Below are 10726 nucleotides of genomic sequence, written 5' to 3' on the forward strand. Positions count from 1 at the left end.
TATTTATATTTAATAAAAATATAAACACTTAAAATAAGTGATAGGGACCACATAATGAAAAGTAAGTACTTACAAAAAAGTCGAGAATAAGTGTTTACATTAAAAAATAAATCAGAATTGGATGGCATTTTTCAAGTTCTTATTTCGTGATTTTCAAAATAGGACCGAATCGATTATTTTGCCAAAAATCGTTGATTTGATCAGCAAACTGCTGACTCAGACATTTTACCATTTGAACCATTCAACGATTTGGCCATTTTTTATATTTTATATTTTTTATTTTTCTATCAGAACAGGCCATTCATACAATTTGAACAGTTGGACCGTTTGACCTGGGAACCGAACCCCTGACCAGTTCGTTGTCCAGTTAGGTTTTAAAAACCTTGGCTTATTCAATCCTCTGTCTTTTGTTCATTTTCCAGGATTTGCCCCACCTGAACCATTGTCATCGCCTCTCTCTGTGCTGCCGTGAATGTGGAATAAGCATTTGTTTATTTATTTACTTTTTTACTTTTCTTTGTATTAAACCAATAGATGGATATATGTTAAATTAGGGCTATAATTATCATTTGACAACAGACCTCCCAAACACTAACAAATATTTATAAACACTTATTTTCTCACATTCCTAAAAATGTACTTACAAATAAATCACTCTTAAGACTTCAACAACATTAAAAATATAATTTGCAAGGCTTTTAAAATTAAACGGACAACAAACTGGTCAGTGGTCCGACTATTTGAACTAAATGGACGGTCCATTCTTACAAAAAATAAAAAATAAAAATTTAAAAAATAAAAACCACCAAAAACATTAGACGGTTCAAATGGCTCGACCACTCAAGTCAGCAGTGCAGACCAAATCAATGGTTTTTGGCAAAATAACAGTTTTGAGGTAAAATGGAACTGGTCACCTGACCGGTTCCCGATTTTTCGGTCCGACCGTTCGGTCCAGTTTTGAAAACCACGATAATTTGTGATGTTTCACTTTATCACGGGTTGAATCCAGGTTTGAGTTTTTTTCCGAAATTATCAAGGCCATATAAAAGCTGAATATGCTGCATTCATAGATTTTGCCTCTCAAGTCTCAAGTATGTTACCTTATTTTCTTTTTCCTGTTGATCTGAAAAGAAAAAAAAAAGTATTAAATTACAGTGATATATATACAAATACCATCTAATGGCACACCACAACATCCATAAAAAAATGACGCACTACAACCTCAGACCATCATCTACAAGAAATTGTTCCATCTCCTGTATTTTTTAATGCCACATTTCACATCAAATATCTGCTTTGTATCCACATCTTCCTGAATCCTGAATCATGATCAAAAGAAATGGCTGATTAGACATGAATGCCAAATTCCTCTTTGCTCCATTCTCCCTCTTCTGGCCTTAAGCTCTTTCTAATTTCTACTTCAGAAAGAAGAGGTACTTTAAATGTGTGATCCGTCAATACCTTATATCTCTCCTGGTTCTCATGTTCCAATCTGAAAAACTCTATTGTACCAAACAGAGTGAAGGATCATGTGAAAGATATCATACTTGACAGGCGTTGTGTGCCAAAGAAAATGCCGTTGCGCCTTCTTTACCCCCAGCTGCAACCTGCGGTACTTCTCCTCTGGGATTGAAAGCAGTATATTCTTCAAATTGGGAATATCTTTCTCCAGGACAAATACGGAAAATGCTTCCCAGTCTAGAACCTCAAAGAAAGGAGGAACAAAATTGTCTGATATGATCACAGGGACGCATTCATAGAAGATAGCCTCAACCACCCGGGGGCTGTTGACCTCGTAACCTTTCGCACAAATACAGTATTTGCTGCTCTTCATGTGTTGAATGTAATTCATTTTGCTCTTTCCGCTGCGACCCATCCGCCCAAAGATCTTCATATCAGGATCTTTGTTCTCCCAATATTTCAATAGGATGGGACGAACATATCCATGCATGCTCCCTGCAAAGAAGGCAAGAATTGATCTCTTGGAAAGAGGCTTGCCCCCAAGATCTCTGAGAGGGTCCCTTGGAACACGCACATATGTCTCTGGAAGAGAAACATCCTTCCCTATTTTGAAGTCTCCACTTACATCTGCATTGCAAAGAGCTTTGATGCAGAGAGCCATATGCTGCCTTGTCTCAGATGGGGCCTGAGAAATTACAGCTTGTCAGGAACAGTCTATATCAATACTTTGAATTAAATGCTGCAGCATGCCTGAAATTATTTATACCCAGTCATGACAAGCAACAAGAAAATGATCTGATCCACCAGTTCTGTTCCAGAAAGGATATTTTGCAGCAATCATGTCGATGTAATTCTTCAAATGCTTGATCAGGTTCTTTTGATTGTGTGAATTGGGCACATACAAGGTCTCCTCTAGCATTCGTGAACTAAAAGGTAAGTAAAACAGGTGAGCTTTTCTAGGGTCCTTCACCACAAAATGTTTGTTTGCCTCCATCAGTTTCATAAACCATCCTTCAGAAGCATATATTCCTTTGAGTGGTGGCTGATGAAAGATAGGCCTTTCTCCTTCTTTGTAGATGTAGACTTTGAGCATGCGTTCCATCAGTTCATAACTCCTGCAAGAATGAAAGCTCTATTGGCAATTTTGAAAGTTCTGTACAAAAAAGGTTGACTAAAATAAGTAAGAAGATAGTTTTGTATATTGGGATACTAGATGCAATGACATCAGAAGATAATAAATCAGTAAGAACTCCTGAAATTAGAGGGTCAAACAAAGTGTGGCACCTTGAGCCACACCAAAAGCCTAGTACCTATACTCAATAGGTAAGTTACATATTTTCAGGTTCAAGCCAAAGATCAAGGACCAAAGGTGAGCTACGAAGGTTTCCCAAAAACAAGTCTATAAAATTTTGCAAACAGTGTTCTTATTGCATATAATGAACCACTAAATGCAACATATTTACCTTTGTTGAGCATACACATGAAACAGAGCAAGTACACAGTATGAATTCAAATTCCTCCAATAATAAAACTTTGCACAGGTTAAAACAAATATGGCATGGGATAATTACATATGATAGAGAATATTGGCATATCTACCTTATGTTTGAACAGACTTACATTTTAAATTTGGAAACATTTCGAAATAGAGGTGCATAAAGTTCTATATCCTTCTTTACTATAGGAGAGTTCTCAATTTGTGATCTTGCAAGTAGAAGTTCCTGATCTCGTGCAGAAGAACCCTGCAGAGTCTAAAGAAAAATTTAGAAAGAAAAAAAAATGGTTAAACTAGCTCTTTGTACAAAACTGAACCCTTGCTAGTAAATTAGTTTACAAGTTCAAGACCAACATACCTTGGGCTGAGAAGCAGCACGGCTTTGAGATAATAAATGGTTCATGTCAGATAGAGACATTATTGATGATGACAGCACATCACTCTTTGGTGTGTTTGTTACAGGGTTATTAGTGATTGTAGAGTTACCAACTGGCATTGATGGACCACTTAGCAATGCCTGAGATTTTTCATCATTAGGAATTGCTTCTACTGATTGCTTGATCACAGAAGATGTATTAGAGTTGACAGATGGGATTGAAGTATTTGAATTTGCATCCAAATTTCTTAGAAAAGTTCCACTACTTGAATCTTCTGGTGGTAATGCAAATGGAGGTGATGTACCCAGAGCTGTGGTTCCAATTTTCTCTGGCACCACACTGTTATTTTCTTTCTGAACATTGTCTAGTGGAAAGTTACCATCCAATTTTGTGAAATTGCCTTTATCCTGTGTTTCCCCAGCCTTTGCCTGTGCAGAACTGTTGTCTCTATCCTTAGCATCCCCCATAGTTGAATTTTTATCCAAATCTAAAATTCTCACTGATGAAGATTCTTTAGACAGATCTTTATTCCTGTATAGTTCAGTAGCATTCTCTGGGCCTACGTCCTCTGATTTCAGTCCATTCTGATGGTCTTCATCCTTTCTCTTCGTTTCATTTCCATCCTTAATTTCTTCCCCCGTATGGGAAGCCCCAAAATTTGTCACCACCCCTGGAGGCATGGTTGAATTATTTGAGTTTGAATCATTTAGGAGGGATGAGTTATGAACCATTTCAGATTCAGGGATTGAATCATCATGTGCAAGGCCACTTTTTCCAAGTCCCAGAGTTCTACTAGTAGGAAATAAAGACAATAAGACATTTCTGTATGGAAGTGAAACGGATTGAACTAGTATTATAGTAAAAGCTATTATCCCCATCACCAAAAGCAATCTTTTGGTTTCAACCTGACATAGCTTCTGTAATTGATGCAGATGCTCCATATTCATAGAAATAGCATAGGTTACCAAAGTAGAAAAGAAATCACTATCAGCTGGGAGCAATTATATTAGCCCTGCAAAATTATCCAAATTTCTAAGTTCAACCATAAAATTTAGAATTTGCTTCATTCAATAATTAGAACTGATCTAGGGAGGACAAAGCATATAGAGCAATAAGGTTAAGAGACCACAACATGCAGAGAACCTAGACATTCACATTTATTAAAACAGGCAGAGACAACTAAATGTAGTGAAGTAGAGTAAATTCAACTTCAAGAAAATCAACCTTTCCATCCAATAGAATACCAAAATACAGAAAGTCTTCTAGTGATACAGATTCCTAGGAAAAGCAAAGAAACACACCACATCTTATTGGACAGAAAAGGACAAATCTATGTCTAGTAGATAAAAGTCTTGAAATTACATGTTTGGGGGATAATTCACTGCTATTGACATGCCATAACTCGAGAGAGGTGTATAAAGAAAAATAGATAAGCCAATAATGTACAACAAAGAACATACAAGTATAAGCTATTTGTAGAGAGGAAATACATGTTAAAACAGGTCAATACAAGGAATAATATCTTCCATTAACAAATTAAATTCCCTTGTCTTTTTGAACCAAAAGGCTGCTGCAGCTATGGAGTATGGACATACAATATATTTGGAACATCAAAAACTATGAACACATGCCATGCAAGCATAAAAAATTATCTAATAAAATAGCTAATTGTCTACATAAAACCTACCATAAAGTATTTGAAGAAGAAATGTGTCACTCTGAATATGAATTGAACTTCGAAAGATTTAAATCTTCTGATTAGAGTACCTTGACAACTAAAAATGTGGAAAATGACAGAATGTGCATTTGGGAGGGCTTTCATGTAGCAGCTTCTGGCTTTACAAGGTGGACCCCACCTGGACAGCCAATAATCAATATTAGGTGAAAATCATGAAAGCCCAAGTGCCCATTTTGGAGGGATGAAGTGCAGTGGCTTCTGGATTACTGAGGTGGGTCGCACGTGGACAGCCTATAAGCTATGTTTGGTGAAAAATCTGGAGAGCCCAAATCAGCTGTGAAACAGTTACACGAAGGGCAGTCAGCTTCAACCTCTTTTTTTCTTTTTTTTTTTTTGGGAAAATTCCCGATAGCACCCTGTACTTTGTGCCACTTTGGTCCCCAAACTTTAAAATGCGACAATTCAGTACCCGAACTTTCAAAATGTGACAATCCAGTACCTGTCATTAATCAGCAGTTAACCTACCGTTGACATTTGAAAATGACACAAATGCCCTTCAAGTGTCATTTAATTTTCTTTATCAACCATCTAAACGTTGGCAAAAAATTAACAGTTCCAAATCCTTGCTTCTTCCATTCAAGAAAGTTGGGGTTAAGTTTGAGTGGGCATTCAGATGGCTCCAACTTTCTTGAATAGAAGAGGCAAGGATTTGGGACTATTAATTTTTTTGACAATGTTTGGATAGTTGATAAAGAAAATTAGATGACACTCAAAAGGGCATTTGTGTCTTTTTAAAATGCCACTTAACGGCTGATTAACAGTTAGTTAATGCCAGGTACTGGATTGCCACATTTTGAAAGTTCGGGTACTGAATTGTCACATTTTAAAGTTTGGGGACCAAAGTGACACTAGACCCAAAGTACAGGGTATTAATCGGGAATTTCCCTTTTTTTTTTTAACCACAAACTTTACTCAAGTGGAGGGGGGGCCAGCCGGCCACCTCCCAATTTTATCAATCAACCAGTATCAAAGGGAAAATAATATACCACCTTGCCCCATAACCCATAGTACAAAACAACTCCTTGACACACTCCACCCAACGAGCGCTTCAAAGCAGCTGAACCAACCTAAACGGACCACAAAATAGTTATGTTACAGCCAAAAAATGTGGCTTTCCGCTCAAGCTTTTTTAGTGGCTTCTCCAAAGCAGCTCAATTAAACCAGCTCAGTCAAAACTTCAGCCCTCTAGAACGGGCCCAGAATCATAGAATTAAAGCTTCACACCGATATTTTCGTACCTACTTGATAAAACTCAGAATGCACCTTCAAATCATTATCATTAATATCATAATCCTTAACCTTATATGCGATACATTTCAATTAACACTCACCCCGGGAAAGAAAAAAGGGAAAAAAAAGAAAGAGAGAACGAGTGACAGAAAATGGCTACCAAAAATCGAAATAAAGAAAAAAAAAATTTACTAGTGTCGTCGAATTTAGCCAAAATAAGCAAGGAAAACGGCATGCAAGTTTGGAACAGAATGATCCGAGTATCATACAGGAAAAGATTGAACAATAAGAGTGTGATTTCAAAAGACAAGTCCTCAATCTAATAACCAGGACCTAAACCACCACATTCCGAGAAAACTGATTCAGGAGATCTAAACATGCAATAAACCCTAACCATCAAATCCTCTTATCACTATTTACCCGAGAAACTAAAAGGTCTAACAACAGAAGTAGAAGAAGAGAGAGTCAATTCGAACAAAATCAACTTCCAATCTTCTTGTGCAAGCAAAAAGAAAAATCATTTACTACAAAAACATATTATTCTTTCTGCAATCATAAAACTTCAAACTTACAGCAACAAAAGAAACGAAACTACACCAGTAAAGAATTTAAAAGAAAATACTAAAAAATGAACCGAAATCAAAGAAAGAAAATCCTGCAAAGATCATAATGGCGACATTCGTGTCAGATTAGAAATATTAGATCGCAAACAAAAACGACTTTACCAAGTTGACTTCAATTGAATTTACCCGCGTGTCCGTTTCGCAAATGGACATGCTTGAGAACAGAGAAACCTCAACTTGAGCTAACGAGCTTCAACTTCAAGCCTGATGAAAAGCATTTCCTGTTCAACGTTCATCGGTTCTTAACATTTTCCTTCCAGCTCGACGATGTTGCTTAGGTGGCAATCGAGCTTTGTAAGAACAATGGCTGATGGTTCAGAAGTACCACTGCTCTTGCCTGAGTATTACAAGCATGCCACTTTGACTTTCTGACTTCTGGTAAATAAATACGAGTGTGGGAGAAGAGACGCGTTGAGGAGAGACGTGCGCCATGCGGCAAGGGCAGCTCGTCTCTCAAGAATCGGGAGCATGTGCTCCTTAGATTTGACCACGTTCCGTTGGATTGTACTAATCAGATGACCGAGTAGGTAGGTTGGGGCCTACCTAGCATTATGTACTTTCGCTCGTTCAATTGGCATAAAAAAAAAACCGAAAATTTGAACGGCAACACAGCCAATACTAAGATAAGACCATGTGAAGTGAGTGATATTAGCATACGTGGACCAACAAAAGAGAGATAGAAAAACGCCACGTGTTTGATATGTGAAGCGACCAAAGCTTGGCCTGAGGACTGAGGACAACGGTACCCACCATCAAATGTCTGATGTCTGAGCATCAATAATTCAGAACCAACGGTACCCACCATCAGTTTCAAGCAATAAAGCTAGGGGTGCAAGTTGGGTGTATCCAATTCAGTTAAAGTTTTTGCACAAATTGATTTGAGTTTTTAACTTTAAGATGAGCTTGAGAAGAAAAAAACTCGGGCATAAACTAAACTCAGATTGGGATTGGGCTTAGCTTGAGGCCTTGGTATTGATTCGATGTAATTTAAATTTGTCCAACATTTTATGATGTATATTATCAACTTATTCTATCGGAAAATTGAGCTACAAAGCTCAATCTGCCCAAGTCCAAACCTAGCTCAAGTAGAGATGGCAATAGAGTGGGTTCAATGAGAGTTTTGAAAATTCTAGATTTTACTCGCCTAGCAGGTTGGATTTTGAGAATCCAAACCCTCCTTGAACATAAAAATGCAAAACCCTCCCCGTATTCAAAGGTAAGGGTGGGTTGGGTTTAAAATTCGCATCTAATTTCTTATTATTTTTTGTTATACAAAAGCAATAAATAAGTAAAATAACATAAAAAACAACAAAATTCTCAATTATTTGATTAAGATGTAAAAGAATACATAAACCATAAATTATCCCTTACATCTAATTCAAAATATTATTAAATTCAACACCTAGTACATAAAGTTTATATGCTTTTTGACAATATGCAAGTTGAGGGGGTCAGGTTTAGCTTAATACCATACCCTACCAGTAACATATGGCTTGTAGAATCCCAAAACCCGACTTGCCCCAAAACCCATCCTTCAAACAAAAAAAACCTACCTCGTCAAAGTGGGTAGGGGTGGACACCCACCAGGTAGGGTAGAAATTGACATCCTTAAGCCCGAGATGCTTAGTTAAGGTTGAGTTGGGCCTAGGTTGAAAAAATGGTAAAGTCAAGCTTAACCTTGAATTGGACCAAGCTTGAGCTTGAGGTTTGAGGCTTAGGATTGGATTGACCCTCAACCCGACCCAACCCACTCAAGTTGCACCTACTAGGGACCCGTGCGATGTACAAGCTTTGTTAAGCAAAAGCTGAACAATAAAAGCACATATGAGTAGACAATTGTTTTATATTTTGACCTTTTAAATAATTAATAATTAGTTATATTTTATATACTACTTTTAATATTTTTTTACAATACAAAAATAATAATAATTAATTTAAGCTAGGTTGTTCATCAAACTGTTGAGACTAACCAACACGACACGAGTTGGTTGATTTTCTAGCATTTCTAGTTGATTCTGGTTCAACAATTTCCCAACCTAACCAGGTCAAGTGAATTTTGGTTTTTCCATTTGCAAATCGGCAAAAAAAATATTACTTATCACTTATTCATCTATTTAAATAATATCACTATTTAGTTATTTCAATATTGCTTATTTATTGAATTTCATAATCCATAAAATTATAAGTTATACTACTATTACATAATTTTGTTATTAATTTTGTATAACATAAATTCATTATTAATTCAAATATTATAAATCTATTATAATGATTTTCTACTTCTAATAAATTTTTTAAGTTTATTCCATAATTTTGTTATTTAATATTTTTCATTATTTAAATTTTATTTATTTTAAAGTTATTAGATACTATTAAATATTTTTATATATAATATTTTTAATATTTTGTTATTTATAATATTTAGTTATTGAAAATTTTAAATACTACTTTTTAATTTTAAATTTTATTATTTGAGTAATATTTAAATTGAATAATTTATATTGTTAGTACACAATTTCATTATAAAATTCATAAAAGTATAAAATTACTAATAATATTTATATTATTAAATCTATGATATTTTTTGTGTTTTTAATAAATATTTTAAAGTTATTACATAATTTTATTATAATTTTTAAAATTTTTAATTCAAACTTTCTTTTGATAGATATAGATGAAATGTGGGCGAGAGGATAAATAGGAACTATAGATAATTTAGGAGAGAAACTCTATTAAATTAGAGATAATTTAAGAGATAAATAAGAATTATAAAAAATTTAGGAGAAAGTGGGGGATAGTGGTGCCACTTGGCTAAATTAGATTAGAATTTGGTAGAAAGAGATTTTAGGAATAGTTTTATGAAGGATATCCAACGGGAAAAACATAGAGGAAAGAGGGGGTGGGCCAGGCATGATGAGGTGTGATCATGAGAGAGGGAGAAGGGAGTGATGAGGTGGCTTCATGAGGGAGCAAGGAAGGCTAAAATGAGAGGGGCTAAGAGTTCTCCGTTGGGGTAGTAATGGAGAAAGCTTAGGCCATGATGTGACATCATTCTATTTTATTATGTGTGTGTGTGTGTGTTTTGATATGACCACACCATTGATGATTTAATTTGATATCTTAATAAGGGTGATTTAATTTGATATGGTCACACCATATTTTGTATCTTTCGGTATTGAGGAAAATATGACTAACATTTTATTATTTGGGGTAAACTTCAGACAAATAAAGACTTTATTGTATAGGTAGATTCAAATTTGATTCGTCAATATTTGAAATTAAGGTTGCATTTGTTTGCAGTGTAAAATTATTATTTTATACTCCGGTTTAGTTTTGTATCCATTTGGATGGAGTGTAATTGAATACCGAAAATCGATATAAAACTCATGCATATCAAGTTTTACATCAACTAGTAAAGGTGTACGCACGTTGCACGTGGAAATATCAAATGATGATGATGATGATAGTCAACAACCAAATAGACTATGATTAAGACATTGATTCATTTTTTTATTTTTATTTTAGCCATTTCTATCTTTACTAACAATAATTCTTATTTTTTAAACATATTTTTGTTTAATATGAAAAATATATAATATTAATGCATGTTCAAATTTTTCTATAAAATTTATAAAAAAATCTATATTTTTATTTTTTATTATTTAATTTATGATATAATAAAAATTACTTATTTATCAAGAGGAAATGCAATTCTAATATATTGTTTGAATATTGGTTTTTAATATTGTGGTCAAATCAATTATATATATATATATATCGTTTATATAAAATATATATGTTA

The 10726-nt window shown here is 34.8% G+C and overlaps 1 protein-coding gene across 11 annotated transcripts; it reads right to left on the reverse strand.

The window, feature by feature from the left end:
• Nucleotides 1–1045: 1045 nt before the first annotated feature.
• LOC104595126 (putative glycosyltransferase At3g07620) lies at nucleotides 1046–7226 on the reverse strand. Of its 11 annotated transcripts, none has more exons than XM_088898887.1 (6): nucleotides 7051–7224; nucleotides 6061–6138; nucleotides 3315–5345; nucleotides 3082–3212; nucleotides 2228–2576; nucleotides 1046–2146 (listed from the first exon to the last, which is right to left on the reverse strand). In XM_088898887.1, the coding sequence occupies exons 3-6, from the start codon at nucleotides 4278–4280 to the stop codon at nucleotides 1481–1483; spliced, it is 2112 nt and encodes a 703-aa protein (XP_088755013.1). In that variant the 5' UTR covers nucleotides 4281–5345; nucleotides 6061–6138; nucleotides 7051–7224; the 3' UTR covers nucleotides 1046–1480. The 11 variants fall into 11 exon arrangements, with proteins under 11 accessions (XP_088755013.1, XP_088755014.1, XP_088755017.1 ...); XM_088898888.1 differs by having other exon boundaries at nucleotides 7027–7224; XM_088898891.1 differs by lacking the exon at nucleotides 6061–6138 and having other exon boundaries at nucleotides 1046–1319; nucleotides 1462–2146; nucleotides 3315–4345; nucleotides 7051–7221.
• Nucleotides 7227–10726: the final 3500 nt, after the last annotated feature.

This window comes from Nelumbo nucifera, chromosome 2 (assembly GCF_055504915.1).
Source record: "Nelumbo nucifera cultivar China Antique chromosome 2, China Antique-T2T, whole genome shotgun sequence".
In the NCBI taxonomy this organism is placed as follows: domain Eukaryota; kingdom Viridiplantae; phylum Streptophyta; class Magnoliopsida; order Proteales; family Nelumbonaceae; genus Nelumbo; species Nelumbo nucifera.